This window comes from Helianthus annuus, chromosome 5 (genome assembly GCF_002127325.2).
Source record: "Helianthus annuus cultivar XRQ/B chromosome 5, HanXRQr2.0-SUNRISE, whole genome shotgun sequence".
Classification (NCBI taxonomy): Eukaryota; Viridiplantae; Streptophyta; class Magnoliopsida; order Asterales; family Asteraceae; genus Helianthus; species Helianthus annuus.
In genome coordinates this window covers 56,512,946-56,533,059 of record NC_035437.2, presented here as the reverse complement: position 1 = coordinate 56,533,059, position 20,114 = coordinate 56,512,946, and the positions used below count along the sequence as shown (strand labels likewise).

At 39.1% G+C, this 20,114-nt stretch overlaps 1 protein-coding gene across 1 annotated transcript; it reads left to right on the top strand.

The window, feature by feature from the left end:
* The first annotated feature begins 13,731 nt into the window (after positions 1–13,731).
* On the top strand, positions 13,732–15,024 carry LOC110938884. Its single transcript, XM_022180891.1, has 3 exons — positions 13,732–13,827; positions 14,008–14,065; positions 14,525–15,024. The coding sequence occupies exons 1-3, from the start codon at positions 13,793–13,795 to the stop codon at positions 14,807–14,809; spliced, it is 378 nt and encodes a 125-aa protein (XP_022036583.1). The 5' UTR covers positions 13,732–13,792; the 3' UTR covers positions 14,810–15,024.
* The last annotated feature ends 5,090 nt before the right edge of the window (positions 15,025–20,114 follow it).

Below are 20,114 nucleotides of genomic sequence, written 5' to 3'. Positions count from 1 at the left end.
CATCAGACGTGCTGCAGGTGCGTACATTTTGATTGAATCTAATCTGGGGACCCGATCAAAGCCTTTAACAATCAAACTTTGGTATGATTTTCATTTTGTCGAAGGTTTTCAATTTCTTTCGACAGACAATTCTGTATTATTTTCTTTTTCTCTCCATCAAAGGCAACAATTTCTTTTGTCGTCGATCTTGTGCATGGACACTCCACTATCAACAATCCGATGACTATCGATAGTTCCTCCTGGAACATCCTACACACACTCACTCAGAGATTAGTTGGAGAGGGGTGTAACATTTGTGCTCGCAATCATTGTGAACAGTTCAACTATCAATAAAACAATGTTATTTGATCCCAATGTTTGTTTGGTTGTGTTTTACATTTTTCATGTTTTGACTTTTGTTCGATTTTAAACTCTACATCGCTTACTGGAGAATTATACGCAAACTAGTGCGTAAACATACTCAGTTTAATGCGACAAATACTCCGGAACATCAACATATACTCAACATACCTTAAATAACCTTTACATAATTTAGAAATAAGTTTTGAAGGCTTTGGTATGGCAAAAACAAGTTAATTCGCTTACAGGGACTAAACTTGACAAACTACGAAAGTATGCCAATTTGAACTGTAACAAACATTCCGGAACATGACCATAAGTTAAACATACCTTAAATATCCTTTACAAAGCTTAGAAATAGGCTTTGAGGTGTTCGGTGTGCTAAAATAAACTTTTGGATCATTCAGGGACTAAAAGTGTCAAAAGTGCACAAGTTTGTACTTTCGCGCATAACTTACGTTCTGAATACATCCGGACATCCAAAAATTTATGCAAGCATCTTAATATTATGCCTTAGTGTTAGGCATGAGAAAAATCCATTCGTCGCGCAATTTGGATCGTTTTTCGCGCTTATGCGCATTCCGTCGTAATTAAGCGAACATCGCGATCGTACGGCCAAACGAACCAACATTCGGCATATTTTTGAGCATGTTTCATGTCCTCAATGTTTAGGCATCATTTTAGGGCCTTAAAGATGGCTTAACGGGCCTTGAACGTGTCGGAAATGGCCTTAAGCCATAACAGGGACCTAAACTGTCATTTTTGAAACTTGGCTTCTGATCAGAACCTCTAGGCGGCCCGCGTAAGCCTAGGGGCAACCTTTACGCAGCCCGCGTCAGCCCTGCAGATGCAGAAACTCGTTTTTCTTGCTGAAAATGGCCTTTCAAGCATCCAAGGGGCAATGCCTCTTCACAATCTCTGGGGTTGGGGTCACTTTTTGATACCACAACATTTTGACAAGTGTACGAATGAGATCAAGGCACGATATTCAAGAAACGATCCTTACGGTGTTGCATATCCTATAATACCCCCCCCCCATTCTTGTTTAAACCCACAAATCTGATCAAAGAGCTCTAAGTTGATGCCATTGCTTCATACCTGAGCTCCTGGATCAAGATTAGCTTTCGGTGACCCTTCGTAAGTGTTCTTTCATTCTTTTATCGCTTTTTGAGTGAAAAAGTCAAACTTTGTTTGACTTTCTGCGTTGACCAGCTTATGGTCAACACGAAGTTCATTGGAACTTCATAACGTGAGCGTGATCACGATGGTTATAGTCCATGGTGACTATACCTACTGATTACCACGTTATTTAGGCTCAGTGACGAGTTGTAGTTTCGGCCAAAATGCGCATTCTTGCGTATTTTGTAACCAAACTACTCGTGGGTATCAAAACCGTTTGTTTTGATGCCAAACCTGTTTTCTAAACTTAGTTAAGCATGTTCTAACATGCTTAGCTCGTCACATTTAGTATAATGCTTATATAGGGTCGTAAGGTAAGCGATCTAAACAATCGCTTATACTTTCGAACCCGACCCATTTGGTCGATCATTAGGATCCGACCAAACACATTAGGTGACCATAGTTGTATAGGGAATAACCTTCCGAGGTTATACCTTATGGTCACGACGTTAGGCGTTCCAAACGCGTTTCCCCGCGAACGATGCGTTAAAGTAGCATAAGCTACCTAAACAGGTCGTAATGGGTCGTAAGCACTTAGGCTAGGTTTCATTTTCGTATGAAAGCTTTGTTAAACCATATTACACGAGTCTCCATACTCTTTGATTTACAAACCCTCATTCCATCCAAATCCTCCGATTTAGGTCTGGTATATTAACATAGTTACCTATATTAGGTGCCTTTTGATATCCGTGATCTCTAGCATCATTTGGTTGTTATACAAGGACTTCAAAGCAATCTCAGGTGAGTACATAGACCCCTCTTTTACTGCTTTCCAAACTGTTTTGGGGTGAAACACATGCGTCTACTTGTTACTTTCACGCTTTCCTGTTTTCACATCATATACTTGCTATGTTCATTAGTACATTTATAGTACATAATTTCAATACATTCTATGCTATGTATGCCCATTGTGTGCGTACTTAGTACATTGTTTTACATTACATTTTATGCTATGTATGCCCATTGTGTGCGTACTTAGTACATTGTTTTACATTACATTTTATGCTATGTATGCCCATTGTATGCGTACTTAGTACATTGTTTTACATTGCATTTTATGCTATGTATGCCCATTGTGTGCATACATGCTCACATTTTGGTATGACATTTGGTTTGTTTAAATTATACAATGTACATTCATTAACACTGATCATGCCGCCCGTTAGTAGGTAATGGTACCATAGGACTTGACAACTCCCATTCCTGAAATCTCGGGTTTGTTTGGATTGAAAGGAATGACCGAATTCGATAAACAATAACACATATAAACCTTTAACTTGTTTAAAGGTCTATCACCACAGTCACAAAGGCTTGAATGTATGCATTTTCACAATACCACATAAATGTTTGAATCAGTATAGCATGCAACTGTTCCACAAAACATAACTTTGACTTAAACTATGTTTAATTCAATACCCTGTTTTTGTGCATTTTTACCTATGGCCTAGTTGATATATTTCACATGCCATACATGATATTTTGGATACACATTATATGATTTACATTAAACATAAATAAATTGACATTGATATACACATTTGGTGGTTTACATTAGACATGAACATTTTGATATGGTTTACACAGTAACACTTGACAATTGATTTATACACGAACAATTTACATGGTGGTTGGTTTGGGTAAATGGTTTGAGTAACGTGGCGTATGTAATATGATACAAACATGGTGGATACGTCGCTGGTACTTCCTATATATAAATGTTTGTATAATATTACCTATCGTTGCATTATTTAAATCATTTCAGTATAGACGTATTACATTTTACACAAATAACACATTCTTCGCAAGACATTGTTTTACAAACAACTTATCTTATACAAACTCATTTTTACTTTCATTTAACCTTACATTTCATTTATACATATCATCTGATCTTATCGTTTTTCATATGATTTATAAGACAAAGGAAATTACAAGGTTCATGACTAAACATTTTCACAAACATAAGTCATGAATTCTATTTTCACAAAACCTATGTATCTCATAGGCATTTTTATGCTGACGTACCTACTTTCACATGTGTTTTCAGGAGCTGTCGCTTAGGATGATGATTTTGATACTAGGGCGGACCTGTGCCTTAGAGACATAAAACGAAGATAGACTTAGTTTAATTATGTTATAAACTCTTTATTTCCTGTTTGAAGACAATGTAACACGTTTGTTTGATAAATAAGATATAACTTTGTATGCCATGGTTGTGAAACAAATAATTCTGTCTCAACACTCCCCGACGTTTCCGTCGCGGTTGCATGTTATACGCGGTCGGGGTGTGACAGAAGAGTTGGTATCAGAGCCAATGGTTATAGGGAATTAGGTTATTAGTAATGCTTTGACCTAGACTATAACTTTCTAGGACCCTAACACAAGTTATCTTGTGTTTAGATTTTAAAACTGCACTTCACCTATCCTTAGGTGATAACCACAACGAGAACATCGATCCCGAATCCGCTTTGAAAATTAATCATCTGTTCTAGGATGATTGATTACTAGGTTTTGAACCCTCTGTTATATGGTTTTGAACCCCTTTGAATTTTCAAAAATCTCGTCAAGGTTTTCGGGTTTTAATAGTGTGAACACGTGCGAACACGTGCGAACTGGAAGAGTGAATGCCTGTACCCTGAGTTTTCTGTCTAAGGCTAGAGTGTTCGTACAAATCCACATAATCGGACCAGTCACTCTTACCTGGGAACTCTTAGGGTGAGTGTTCACTTATAGGCGAACATGTCTTCGCGATACATTATTTTTGACCCATTTACTTTGACTAGACATTGTGTGTCGCTTGGTTGCTTTGCGATGCGTAACCACCATCCTTGCTTTTGTTGAAATTGTTTCATCTCATTCTCTTCATCCAATCATCTCACTCGTTTTGTTTCATGTTTTCCTCTTTTAGAATGCCTCCTCTACGTGAAAACCAGATAGCGACTGCCGAACTGGCAGAAATTATTGCACAGCAAATGGCTGCTCAATTCCCAAATCTCTTTGCTCAATGGAACCAAGCCAACAACAACTACAATGCTCCGTGCAATTTCAAGAATTTTAACTCGGCTAAACCACTCAAGTTTAGTGGTTCCGAAGGAGCAATTGGGCTTCTTCAATGGTTCGAGAGCATTGAGAATACATTCCGTCACGTGCAGTGTCCTGACAATCGCAAGGTCGAGTTTTCTTCGAGTGTGTTTCAAAAGAGGGCTCTTACGTGGTGGAACGGGGTTATGAGGGATCGTGGTACAGAAGTTGCTCTAGCACAGACATGGGCTGAACTTAGGGCACTAATGATGAGGGAGTTCTGTCCTCTTCATGAGCAGCGAGCTTTGGAGAAAGAGTTTGATGACTTAAAACAATACAGTGGCGAGCACTGGGCATATACTGATAGGTTTGAGGAGTTGAGTCTGGTTTGCCCAACAATGGTTGCCCCACTCGACAAGGCCATCAAAAGGTACACCGACGGCCTGCCTGACTCGGTACAAGACATCATTACTGGAAGTAACCCTACCACACTACGTCAGGCGATTGAGTTAGCAGCGACACTGACTGAGTCGCAGATTCGAAAGGGAAAGCTGCACAAAAAGGGTGACAAGCGTAAGAAGCAGGCAGCTGACAAAGAAGATAGCAAGAAAGGTCAAAACAAAAAGGGAAAGGATTCTGGTTCCTCAAGGGGGTCAAGGAAGCGTAAGGCTTCCCAAATTTTACGGTCACTGCCCAGGTTAACAAGGCAGCTCCCAACCAACCCGCACAGCCTCCAGCGAAGAAACCTTATGCAGGGAATGCACCTTTGTGCATTAGATGCAACGGTCACCATTAGCCCCAATTTCCGTGCCGCATCTGTACTAACTGTGGGAAGCCAGGTCATCTTGTTGGTGTTTGTCGTTTTGCTCAGAATCAGGCAGTTCAGAACCCGGTTCAACAGGTTGCTCAGCCTCCTACTCAGCAACAGGGTCAAGCTGCACGACCTCATTTCCCACTACAGAAACCGGTGCCCAAGGCTAGCCAACCAGAATCAGAATCAGGCTCAAGCTCGAGGTCGAGTCTTCAACATGAACGCACAAGAGGCACAAGCAGATGATAATGTGGTGAACGGTACGTTCTTTATTAATAATCAGCCGACACCTGTTCTTTTTGATTTGGGTGCCGATAGGAGTTTTGTGTCGTTATCTTTTGAACCCTTGCTTCGCGTCTCTAGAACGAAACTAGGTAAACCATTGACAGTAGAAGTGGCGAGCGGTGAACCCGTTGTTCTTAATTCTGTTCTCCGCAACTGCCAATTGAACCTTAACAACCATATTTTTCCTATTGACCTCACGCCTATGCAACTTGGAAGCTTCGACGTTATTGTGGGTATGGATTGGTTAGCCAAGCATCGCGTAGAAGTAGTTTGTTTTGAGAAGATCGTTCGTATACCGCTTTCGTCAGGTGAGATCCTACAGGTTCGCGGTGAGAAACCTGCTGGTGGTCTAAAGCTCATGTCTTGTTTTAAAGCTCGGAAGTATCTCCGAAAGAACTATGTGGCATTTTTGGCACATGTTGTAGCAGATAAGGGCAAAGGTAAGTCTATTCAGGATATTCCTGCTCCCTGAAGATCTACCTGGTCAACCCCCAGCACGCCAAGTCGAGTTCCGTATTGATCTCGTACCTGGTGCAAATCCCATTGCCAAAACTCCATATCGTCTTGCACCGTCTGAGATGCAAGAGTTGTCTAAGCAGCTTCAGGAACTCTCTCACAAAGGTTTTATCCGTCCTAGCTTTTCACCTTGGGTTGCTCCCGTTCTTTTTGTCAAGAAGAAGGATGGATCTTTTAGGATGTGTATCGATTATCGTGAGCTTAACAAGCTTACCATCAAGAATCGATACCCCCTACCTCGCATTGATGATCTCTTTGATCAATTGCAAGGCGCTTCTTATTTTTCAAAGATTGATCTATGATCTGGATATCTTCAACTTCGTGTGCATGAAGAAGATATTCCCAAGACAGCGTTCCGCACTCGTTACGGGCATTATGAGTTCACAGTCATGCTATTCGGTTTGACTAATGCTCCTGCTGTTTTCATGGACTTGATGAATAGGGTCTGCAAGCCATATTTGGATAAGTTCATCATCGTTTTCATTGATGACATTTTGATATATTCTAAGACGCAAGCTGAGCATGAGCAACATCTTCGTCTTACTTTGGAACTCCTAAAGAAAGAGCAACTTTTCGCCAAATTCTCCAAGTGTGAATTCTGGCTTAAAGAGGTTCAATTCTTAGGGCATATTGTCAACGAACAAGGTATTCATGTAGATCCCTCCAAGATCAGTGCAATTAAGGATTGGGATACACCTACTACTCCCACTGAAATTCGTTCTTTTCTTGGTCTTGCGGGTTATTACCGCCGCTTCATTAAAAACTTCTCAAAGATTGCAGTTCCTCTAACTGCTCTAAATCAGAAGAACAAACCCTTTGAATGGGGATTCAAGCAAGAGGAAGCGTTTCTGACTTTGAAACAAAAACTTTGTGACGCGCCTATTCTAACTTTGCCCGAGGGCAATGATGATTTGGTCGTTTATTGCGATGCATCTAAACAAGGCCTTGGCTGCGTCCTGATGCAAAGAAACAAAGTCATAGCCTACGCATCGAGGCAGTTGAAGATACATGAGAAGAACTACACCACTCATGATCTTGAGTTGGGTGCAGTTGTCTTCGCTCTTAAGATTTGGAGACACTATTTGTACGGTACAAAATGTGTGGTTTTCACTGACCACAAAAGTCTTCAACATATCTTCAATCAGAAAGAACTCAACATGAGGCAGCGACGTTGGGTAGAACTTCTAAACGACTATGACTGCGAAATTCGCTATCATCCTGGCAAGGCAAATGTTATAGCCGATGCTTTGAGTCGTAAGGAACGTACTAAGCTTCATTTTGTTCATGTTCAATCTGATATTCAAGCTCAAACCGATATCCAAGCCCGTATTTCTCAGGCTCAACAATCTTGTGTTTCACAAGGTTTGATGGATAAGGAATTTCCTTATCACAAAACACCTGCTCTTGAACTGAAGGACAATGGATCGTATTACTTCATGGACCGTTTGTGGGTCCCAAGCCAAGATAATCATCGTACCTTGCTTATGGATGAAGCCCATAAGTCTCGTTATTCTATTCATCCTGGCTCGGATAAGATGTATAAGATCTTCGTATTTAGTATTGGTGGCCTGGTATGAAGAAAGACATCGCCTTATATGTATCAAAATGCCTTACTTGTCTTAAGGTTAAGGCTGAACATCAGCGTCCTTCTGGTTTATTGGAGCAACCAGAGATCCCAGTTTGGAAATGGGAAAACATTACTATGGATCTCATTACTAAACTCCCGCGCACAAAGAAAGGTCACGATGCCATCTGGGTAGTTGTTGATTGTCTTACTAAGTCATCGCATTTCTTGACAATCCGTGAGGATTTTTCTACTAACAAACTTGCTCAAATCTGTGTGGATGAAAATAGCTCGACATGGTGTTCCTTTGAACATCATTTCTGACAGAGATGCTCGTTTCACTTCTCATTTTTGGAGAATCATGCAATCTGCTATGGGGACCCAACTTAATCTGAGCACAGCTTATCATCCGAATCGGATGGTCAGTCTGAAAGAACAATCCAGACTCTGGAGGATATGCTCAGAGCTTGTGTGATCGATTTTGGTGGTAGTTGGGATTCACATCTTCCATTGATTGAATTCTCCTACAACAACAGTTATCACTCCAGCATCAACATGGCTGATTTCGAGGCTCTCTATGGTCGAAAATGTCGTTCACCAGTCTGCTGGAATGAGATCGGCGAGGATCAGCTTACTGGACCTGCCCTCATTTTAGAGACAACAGATAAGGTTAAGAAAGTTCATGATAACCTTCAGACAGCTAGAAGTCGTCAAAAGAGTTACGCGGACCTAAAACGCAAGCCCTTGGATTTTCAAGTCGGTGATCGAGTATTACTTAAGGTCTCACCTTGGAAAGGTGTGATCAGATTTGGAAAGAAAGGAAAACTTGCACCTAGATACATTGGACCATTCAAGATCGTCGAAAGAATCGGTAAGGTAGCCTACAGACTTGAGTTACCTCCTGAACATGGAAATGTTCATCCAACCTTTCACGTGTCCAATCTCAAGAGGTGTTTAGCTGACGAGAACCTCCACATACCGCTTAACGAAATTCGTGTTGATAAAACACTGAAATTTGTTGAGAAACTGGTGGAAATCATGGAACGTGAAGTCAAGTCGCTTAAACGCAAGCGCATTCCTTTGGTCAAGGTTTGCTGGGAATCTAAACGTGGACCCGAGTTTACTTGGGAACGCGAAGATCAAATGAAGGCGAAGTATCCGCATCTTTTTCCCATTTTTCAGGTAGTGATCTAAGAAACCTGCTATTTTGAGTTGCGTTTGGAAATATAACTTTAACAAGTCTTAGCTCACTAATGAGACAGGTAAATCGCTCAAACTGTTGGGTCAATGATTCACCCTTGATGTGACAAAAGGTTTCATACTGCTGATTCAGAATTTCCCTATTATTTTCAATAACTTCTTCAGTTCCCCCAAACTTTTCCTTCAGTGCAACCCATAGCTCTTTGGCACTGTTGCAATGTAACAATCCAGCATAGATCTCATTGGGTAATGCAGATGTAATGATGCTAAATGCTTTGGCATCGAGTTCGAACTTTTGAAAATCAGTTTCTGTATAATTTTCAGGTTCTTTAGGTTCGTACTTCTTTGAATCCTCAGCACTTGGCACCATGGGAACATGTGGTCCAAAAACAACAGATCTCCAACATCCAATATTCTGTTGAGCAAGGATGTGACCCATCCTTCTCCCAGATGTTGTATTTATCACGTTTAAGCATAGGTGGTTTGAAAAGAGAGCCAATGTTATTCTTTTCATCTTGTGATTGTGACGTCATCCTGGTTGTTTTACAGGCACTGATTAATCAACTTTAATGGTGATTAAACCTTACACCGTTTTTCAACAAAACAAACAAACTATCAGTATCAACAATTTTGAGCTGAACTATTTATGTCAAAATGATTGTTAAATCAAATTTGACTCTCCGAGCTCTGAGCTCTGATACCAATTGTTAGGATCTGAGTTTGAATTGATTGTGTTTTACGTTTGAATTAAGATGAAAGGTGAATGAGAAATGTAGCGGAATATAAATGATAACAAACTTTACACACAATCAAACAGGAGAATTGCTTTCAACACACAAGTTTAGCATTGAACCGAATGCTTGAATTTATTCCCAGATTCAATTACAATTGCAAGTATGTAACAAACTCCCCCTCGGCCTGAGCTCACAGTGATTTGTTCGTGCAGGAGAAATATGGTGAAGAGCTAATAGAACAGTACAGAGCACTGTTCTATTTATAGGCACGAGCAAACCACTGAAACATCTAAGCTGATGTCACCATGAAAGTGACATCTAACCTCCTAACAAACTCTAATATCTGATCTATACAACCTCTGCTATGCTAACTACTGTCATACATTACATTTCACAATATAAACTAAACTACTTCTGCATCCTTCCACTGATGTGAACCCAGCAGTACTTGATATATTCAGCAGAGCTTGACCCATATCAGTAGATAGAACAGCAGAGCTTTAGTCTTCCATCAGTCTTTGACTTGGGCAGCAGTTGTAGGTCAGCAGTTTTTAATGAACAGAGAATTGGAGGTCAGCAGATGTTGAAATCACTTTCAAGGGGAGAGACTTGAATACATAAATTTTGCTTATTCTGGATCCATTGCTCTGATCCAGTTTTGGCATTAATTATCTGTTCCTTTGACAAGGTTCAATCCCAACAGCCTTTGTAGTTTGGATCAAGAAATGATGGTACTCCAGTAGACTTAGACTGACAGCTTTGCTCAGATGCTGCCGGTTGAGGTGTTCCATACATATTGGTGCTCGAGACAAAAGTCATTTGTAGCTGAGCATGTTGAGCAGGTCTTGCAACCGTGCTGGTACCTCCACAATTTCCATAGTACATCACGGGATTTTGTGGTACCGGCACTCTTTTTGCCTTCCTGATTTCCTCTTGAGTTTTGTTCTCCAAGAGTTGAATGAAATCATGGATGTTGTTAGTAGCTACGTGCCATTATATTTCAGAATCTCCAAAAAACCATTCCATTGAGCTGGCAATGCATCGGCAAACTTTGTGACAACCTCTTCCGGAGTTACCGTGACCTTAAAATTACCCATCTCACTCACTCGGCAGATGATAAAATAGACTTGTCATGTCTCCTAGCGACTCCCTTTCCATACACATGAAGCAGTCGAACTCCTTTTTGAGCAGATCATGTCTCAGTTTGCGTGACGACGCATTTCCTTGACCTCTTGCCTTTAGTGCATCCCATAGACCTTTTGTCATTTTGAATCCCACAAACTGACGATAAGTATCTTTGTTTAAGGCTTGAGTTAGAATTGAGAATGCTTTCTTTTCTAAATCATATATCTTCTTATCATCGACAGAAAGATCCGCAAATGTCCCAGCATTTGAACCGGCTTCTTCAAGTGCTTAATTGAATTCCGTGGTAAAAGACAACCACAACTCTATGTTTTGCCCAAGAATATACGTATGAAATCTCTCTTGCCATCCGGGATACTCGTTCATATGCATGAGCTTTGTTGGGCGGTTGTTACTACCGGTTTCATTTACGCTCAAAAGAAGACTTTGAGTACTTTGATTTTGGTTTGTAACAAAAGCCCACTGATTTGCTGTAATTGAACTCGATTGTGCTGATGACGAAGACGTGGAAGACTGAGCCCATGAAGGGACTCGCCCTGAACCTTTACTCGTATACATATCCACATTAGGATTAGGTTTCCAACCCCACCAATCTGAATTCATGTTGAAGTGAAAATAAACAACTTAAGAGGCAATGGTGAACCTTCTGTGACACAACTGTGAACGACTAACTTCCATGAAAAAATGGTAGACAACGAATAATATGCCATGAAAGATGAATGGCCCACTTGAGTTACCAGGCCCAAACTGAATAAAAGTCCCACGAATAATACTTTTTTTTTTGGTGAAAACTGATTCTTGACGAACAACCCCAGCCCAATAAAAATCCACGAAATATTGGAGCCCAATTCTACAAAGTCCAGCAATTAATTTAGGTTGCCTGAGCCCACATCCACCAAAAACAATTCACTTTAAAAGATGAATCAGAGGAATAATATCGATACCAACGAAAAATATATGACTGGGATTTTTTTTTTAAATTGTGATTGAAGAAAAATTATGTTCTTCGTGAGATATGAAAGGCAGGCCCAACAATTAACCAGCCCACCAATTGGCTAATAATATTTCACTTGTGTGAAGTAAGGCCCAAAGAACAATACCCACATATAATGACAGTATTTCGTGAGTCCAGGACAAAAACAAGTATATTTAGCTGAATGAGACAAAGGGTTTTTTCGCAGGAGTAGGAGTCGGACACTTTGAAAGTTGGTAAAACTTGGTGAACATTAACCCAATTAGGCCATACCTTTTCACACAATCAGAGAAAGAAGTTGGTGAAGAAACTTTTCAAAACTTGAAAATTCCGGTTAAACCAACCCACCGGAAAGTTTTCCGACCAAGATTTTTGCACAAAAATTTCAAGAAAAACCCTATACTAACATGTCTCCATGTACTCGAACAAGGTTTTAGTAAAAATTTTAAGCAAAACAACAGGTTTTTCAAAGTTTTAAACCATTTTTCTTTTAAAATACAAACAAACGTTCTGAAAAATATTCAAGAAAAAGTTCCAAAGTTCGCCACACGGCTCGGTTTTAACAAGGATGAGAACCAAGGCTCTGATACCACTTGTAGGTCAACTAGTGGAGGATCTTGTTAACCGTATCCTTGTTATGCGACAAACCCGCAAGTGCGGAATCCAAGAGGGTAAGTTAAACCGAGCAAAGAACACACACACAAGAGAAAGATTCAACTGTTAAAACTCAACGTATATTACTTCAGAAGAGTTGTTACAATAAAATACAAAGATGCTCACTCAAACTCACTCAAGTTCACTCAAACTGTGTTCTCTGTGTTCTAACTGTGTGCTGCAACAAGACCCTTTTTATACAACCTTATCCACTGCCAAACGAAGAACCTATTAGGCCCAAAGTGAAGCCTACGAAGAAGTGAACCTCACGAAGAACATGGGTTCTTCGTGAATCATATTCAGTGAAGTATCTAGGTTCTTAGCTGATGTATATTAAAGACCAGATCCCATGAAAAATATATCATGTTTTTCGTCCAAGCTCAACTCACGAAGTACTCGCATATGAAGTGTTCTTCGTCAGTTTTCATATGATTGGTTATTCTTCATGATGATTCTTTGTGAGGACATGCAATAATTCTACATGATGTGTGCCTTTTGTTACAAAAATGCAGGTGGCTTCCATTATTTAATGAACATCACCAAGTTTAGTAAATGCATGTGGCTTCCATTATTTCATGCACATCACCAAAGCACATGCTGAAGTCATATCTTCATCATGACGTCTTTGTGACATCATGATGTGTCATCGTGACGTCATCATCCTTCAAACGGATCACTCGCAGCTCTTCGTGCTTCGTGTGTCGTTCGGGGCTCGCTACCGAGGAATGTCGCGACGTCGGTCTTGAACCGAACCGAACCGAGCCGCATCCACAAATATGCATCAACAACCTGTAGCAATATGTATTGAGTTATAAGTCACATGCAATATCGAACATCACTCCGTCTTTAGATCTAATACAAAATGACATAGTTGTTTAATTTTCCGAGCACAACTTGTGTATCAACAATAACTAATTTTCCGAGCACAACTTGTGTATCAACAATAACTTACATATTTTCCCACATGGCTTTCTGATTCTAAAAAAATGAACTCATTGCGGAAACTTCCATTCCAAACCACTATCTGATTTTTTTTTCTTACTTTGCACATTTCTTTTACTGCTAACGGCCTTCTTCTTCGCATATTAATTGTTTATTCACCTAGATAAAGAGAATTAGGTGAAAAAATTAAGACATAATATTACTACTTTAAGATATGAACAATTAGATTAGAAGAAATAAACAAATGGGCGTAAATGGAGGGGCTGGAATGAAATAGAATTCGGTTAGAATTGTAAATATTTCTAGGTTAAACTGATTATAAAACCCTATTACTTGTTATTTGTTTGTCAGATATTTAATGTTCCACAGATCGACTGCGGCCGCAGCAGTCAGATTATAATCGATGGTTACTGCTTTATCTCCTCTGATTGATGAAATCTGGCCTCTCAATATGGCAAAATCATCTGTAAGTGGTTTTTGATTTTAAATTCTTTTCATCAATATCGTTTTTAGTTTGATCAGAAACTGGTTGATTTTAAATTCTTTTCATCAATATCGTTTTTAGTTTGATTAGAAACTGGTTCTAGTTTTATTTCAGTGTTTTGTGTTTTTTTTTTCATGACCAAGAATCGGTATCATCATGCAGGGTGTTGAAGAACGATCGTTGGCTGTTCAGAGGATTTCAGAAGACAATGTCGTCTCAGGTAGCTTTTAATCCGTTAAATTCTGTATTCGTTTTAACAAGCTTCAATTTCTTATATATTTAAATTTAAGAACGTTTTTATTTAAATTTTGAGCCGATTTGTGGATCTATAGTTTCTTATATATTTCTTCGGGGATTGATTTGAGGTTTTGACAAAGTTCTTAAGTTCATATATTGCTAAATTAATTTGTGGATCTGTCTGAATAAGAATATTTGTTGCTGCATTTGGATTGTCGTGTTGTCTGTTATACTCCCTAGGCTCTAGATTCTGATAACTGATGAGCACAGGGATGAAATCCTGTCTTCAATTGCATTCGAGTCGAGATTTTTATTCCCGTTTTCGTTGTTTAATTAAATTTAGATCTACATGTATTTACAATTATTTTCATGCCTAACTTTTATACAGAGTTAGGGTTAATTTTATTAATATCTCAACTCTTGTGTATTTTTCTTGATAAAGCAATCGACTTCATCCAACCTGAAACCGGACAAAGCATCAAGACAGATGGATAAGAAATTTGTGAAGAATCAGGATTCCAAGAAAGTACCTGTGGGTCCTAAAGGCCAGCCATCAAAAAGGAACAACAGAAAAGGGGAAAACCTGCATGTTCATTTTTGCCACAAATCACAGAGACATGTTCTGGTTCTAGACTCCCAACTAAATCGATCTGCAGGAACGCTGCATGTAAAGCGGTGGTTTATGCTGTTGACGGTGGAGTCGCTGTTTAATTTGCACCTGTTGTAGCAGATGAAGTTTTTGCCACAATATCTAGTGGAACCGTGATTGGTAAACGTGTCAAGAGTCTCCTACCTTGCTGTACAGTTCTTGGAGGAGTCTCCTAAGCAGAAACGCACAACTGATCACAACTGTTGTTACCACGATTTTTCTAAGCTTTAGTTGATTAACAAACACATAAATGAATCTGCAAGATTATAAATAAATGTTGTAGTTATCTTAAATCCTTTTATGATAAATGATGAAAAATTGTATTTATCTAATCCTTCATCAATAAATAAATGTTTGTGATAAATGATGAAAAAATTGTATTTATCTAATCCTTTCAAACTTATTATTAGTGATTCATGAATCTTTATATTGATGAAGAAAAGTGCTGATATTCTATTTATTTTTATGCTAGTTTTTACCTTTTGGTTTAGTTTGTAATGGCATTTTCAGTTTTTGTTCACATTAAATTTTAAAAATATCAAATTTAATCTACTTTAAGAAAACTATTTTTTAGATAAACCTGAAAAGAAAAAAATGAATAGTTTTTAAAACCTATAATAAATAAAAATTTAATCTGAAAATAATTATAAAAGACTGAAACTAAATTAATTTAACATCAAGAAGCAAAAAAAGTATCTTTAAAACAAAATATATTTGCAAACTTAAATTAATATATTGCTATATCTATCACTGTTTATTGCCTCAAGTAATTTTCGGTAGTTCATTTTTTAATAAAGTTTCAGAAAACATTTAAGATTTAACCTATTATGACCTTGTTTTCAGTGGGCCCTATTTGCGGTACACGTGACAGATTGTTAACAGAATTTATATGCAACGGAAATTAAAGGTAAGTAAACAAAGTTTGCTGATGCGGTTTCAAGTAGTAAGTGTGTAGGTGCAGTTTTTGTGTCTGATGCTGTTCGAATAGTTTAGACTACATTTTATGCTGATTGTGTAATAGTTAGTGAAGAGGTCAAACGAACGTATATAGACCCCTCGTTTGAAGTGGTCAAACGAAAGGGTTATTCGTTTGACCGTGTGTGTTTGCAAGTGAAGGGGGTGTGGCTATAAATACCAAACCTTGGTCATTTGCAACATTTGAAGGTTTTAGACTTGGGGGAGAGATCACCACTTGGTCTCTCCCCGGATGTATGCTCCTTTGGTATAGTTCGGCTAGCTTGTAATCGGGCCGGTTTGTAATGTTATGCTACCGAATTTATACAAGAAAGTTGTTTTATTCGTCTCTAATCTTTTCGTCTTTGAACATAATCACACACTAATCACGGGTTTCGGTCCGAATTATGAACTTACAATTGGTATCAGATCCATAGTACCCGACTTAGTGAATCTAACCAGTTGGTCTCTCCCCGGATGTATGCTTCTTTGGTATAGTTCGGCTAGCTTGTAATCCAGCCGGTTTGTAATGTTATGCTACCGAATTTATACATGAAAGTTGTTTTATCCGTCTCTAATTTTTCCGTCTTTGAACATAACCACACACTAATCACGGGTTTCGGTCCGAATTATGAACTTACAATTGGTATGAGAGCCATGGTACCCGACTTAGTGAATCTAACCATTTGCTAAGTCACATGTGCTCTTGATCAGTGATTTTTGTGGTGTTTTTTTTTCAAGATGTAAAGTTGTGTAAACACGAAGAAAATGTTGATACACATTGTGTGCATGCGACTCGGCTTGGTTCGACTCGGCTCAGTTCGACACAGTGCGGTTCGACACGGTTAGGTCCGGCTCAAGCCCGACGTCACGAAATTCCTCTGTCGTGCGCCCTAGAGTTCGACACGTGAAGCACGGAGAGCCGCGACATTTCCCGATGACACATCACCATTGTGATGTCATGATGATGCATAGCCATTGAAATTGAAAGATTAGTCAACGAAACATGCATTCAGGGCCTTAATTCTTCACATGGGCCGTTTCTCCTCATTGGGCTTTGACTTCAATTTGGGCTAGATCCTCATCGACGAAACTAAGTTGTTTCGTCACTTGTATGTCGACGAAATAGAATGTGTTTCGTCGACTTTGTTGTTTCGCCGGGTCCTTTTTCTGTTTCGTCAAGGTCTGTGTTTGTCTTGTATAAATACCTCTCATAGTTTCTGTGTGAAACTGATGAGCACAGAGAGACATAGTGAGAGTCGTTAAAACATTGTTTGTATATGTTTGTGGTTGTACTCATCCCTAATCAATAGATATTGAATCTTTTGGTTACGTGCGTGTTCTTGTTAACTTTGTTTGGTTTGCATCGTCACGGGGATTCCGCACCCGTTACCGTGTTTGTGATAAACAAGGACAGGTTTTCATTATCGATCCACCGGAAAAATGGGACCTACAATTGGTATCAGAGCTTTGGCTCTAATCCTTGTTTAAAACCAAACATTGTTAGTGGTTTATCAAGTGTTTGTGATTTTCAGATTTGTATTCTGGAAAAGTTCTTATTTTTCTGAAAATTTCTTCAAATTCAGTTTAAATCGTTGTTTTTGCTTTATGTTTTATTGAAAATCTTATTTTTATGGCATGTTAGCATGATAGGATTTGGGTTTTCATTAAAAGTTTGTGCAATTTCTTGATTCGGAAAATTGTTCGGTGACAGGAAAGTTCAAAATTTCTGGGATTGACCTTCATATCTTCAAAGAATCTTCAAAGAGTTCATAACTGTTCTTCATGACATCAACTTTTTGATCTTTTGAGAAGACACTGTACAATCTGTTTGTGAATTAAAAATTGTATGTTGTTTGAAATTTATGTTCAAAAAGTATGGTGTAAGTGTGAATTTGGTGTCGTATGTCAGAAGCAAGATAAGGCTTCTCTGAAAATAACTCACCAACCCACCAACTCCCACCCTTATCCACATCAGTTTCGTCGAAGCACATCAAATATCAAGGGTTTTCCTGTTTCGTCGTACATCAAGTCATCATATATCTGAATTCATTTTCGTCGCACAAGACACCATCATTATACCTGTTTCGTCATATTGTGAGTTGTTTCGTCAAACTCAATTCAACATCAATCAGTTTCGTCGGAATCAAATGTAATTTTGGGTTTCGTCGCACATAAATAGTTTCGTCGAACATTAACAAACATCAAGCTGTTTCGTCGCCAAGTTTTAATTCCCTGTTCGTCGACCACAACATCATGATTCACCTTCGTCGCAATTCCCTGTTTCGTCGATCAGTAATTCAATTGAGTTTCGTCGTTCACAATCAGGATCGGTTTCTTCGTCCATTTGATTTTATACAAATTCAGTTTCGTCATAATAGTCCAACATCATCACTGAGTTTGGTCGCCTGGTTTCATCTCTTCAGTTAGGGTTTTGGATTGGGCGAATCAGTGAGATAATAGTGCAGCGGTTAGTCTGAATTGAAGGTAGAGGTTGAAGGTTATAGATGTTGATGCTGGGTATCTCAAAATGAAGAGGACAGGGTTGAAGGTTTTGATTCTTTGAATTTGTTCTTCGAGAGAGAAAGTGAAGAGGTTTCGGCTGGTTCTTTGAAGCTGAAATTGATTGAGAAAGTTGGGTATTTTTAATTGGGCCATAGTTTTGGGCTTTGTAAGATTTAACAATTCTAAGTGAGTGGGTTATTATTTTCTTTAAAGCCCACCTGAGTGCATCAAAAGAATTAGAAGTTGGGGCTTGGTGATAATTGGTCTAGATCAACAAAATTTGTTAGAAGTTGGTGTTCGCAAAATTTATAAGGTTGTCGGCTGATTAAAATTATAAGCTGTGTGTGACCGGGTTTTCACTTACATACATCAAATATGAGCTGCACGAGTCCATGGGATTGGAGTACGGACTCACAACCAGTTCAAAAATCGACTTCGATGGCCGAATATTTAGCGAGTACCATACCTCGACAACAACAGTCAATAAGTGCAAGTCAATGGGCATTGGTGTCGAATCAAAATCAGAGCATTCAAAGTCTATTGCTTAGTAAGAGTGAGACGGGTAGCAACAATCGGCCGCCAAAGTTAAATCAAAATCACACATTCAAAGTCTATTGCTTAGTAAGAGTGCAAGTCAACGACTGTCCATCATGGAAGGGTCGTCTTCACACATACGTTCGAGGGCAAAGCAGCGAACTTTGGACATGCTTCATTAATGCATGCAACCCTGCCCTCAAAGTAGCAGCATCAACTTCAGCGGTTTTACTAATATGCCTGAAAACGAGAAAAAGGCATATGATCTGGAGAAGAAAGCGTATGCTATTCTCACTCAAGCACTTCACAAAGACATCTATCATCAATTCTCCTATTATAAGACCACGAATGAGTTATGGGATGCATTGGTAGCGAGAGGAGAAGGGAATGCATCTTCTAGAAAGACACGCCATGATTTATTGAAGAAAGAGTTTGAATCATTTCGATTCTTGGATAATGAAACTCTAAATGATATGACTTCTCGTTTTTATCATTTGATTAGTGAAATGTGTTCTTATAATGTTGTTGCAACTCATCAGGAAATGATTGCAAGGTTTGTTGATTCTCTACCTCCTAAGTGGAGTCCATTCATTGAACTTCTAAAGCATACGGGCGCTATGGATACAACCAATGGCACCCTCTATGAATTCATTCAGAAGTTGGAGCACTAGAACGAAGTGGAAATCCGGAAAGCTAAAATGATTGCACCTCGTCAAAACACAGAAATGTATTTTCCTGGTTTTGGTCCTTCAGCTAGTTCTATTCAGCAATCGAAGCTTCAAACGGCGTTTGTGTCCAACACAAGCTCATCTCCGTTTCCACAGTTCAATCAAGCCCAACCATAGTGGAATCAAAGTGCTTATATGTCGCAATCCATACCCCAACCACAAGCCCAACAGCAACAAGCACATTATATCAACAATCCTTCACTCCAAAACACCAACACTGTCAGAGTTGATACTTCCAATCTTTCAAAAGTCGGTGTAGAAGTTGCTAAGGAACATTTGGAACTTCTCAACACAATGTTCAGTTCATATTGTGGATTGGTGGCAGGTCACATTGGAAACATCAATATGACCAATGAAGATTATCAGCAGATAAACCATGATGAAATGGAGTTAATGGATATCAAGTGGGCGGTTGCAAGTGCTGTTAGACGGGCAAAGGATTTCATGGCTCGAACAGGAAGAACTTCATTGGAAGGCAAGAATGATACGAAGTATGGGTTTGATAACAATGCGATTACTTGTTTCAATTGTGGCGAAAGGGGACACTTCAAACGTGAGTGCACTCGGCCAAGCAGACAAGGCAACCAGAATCCATTCAGAAATCAGACAAGTACTTCCAATGCCAATCAAGATAACCGTGGAAATGGGATAGTAGCGGTGAA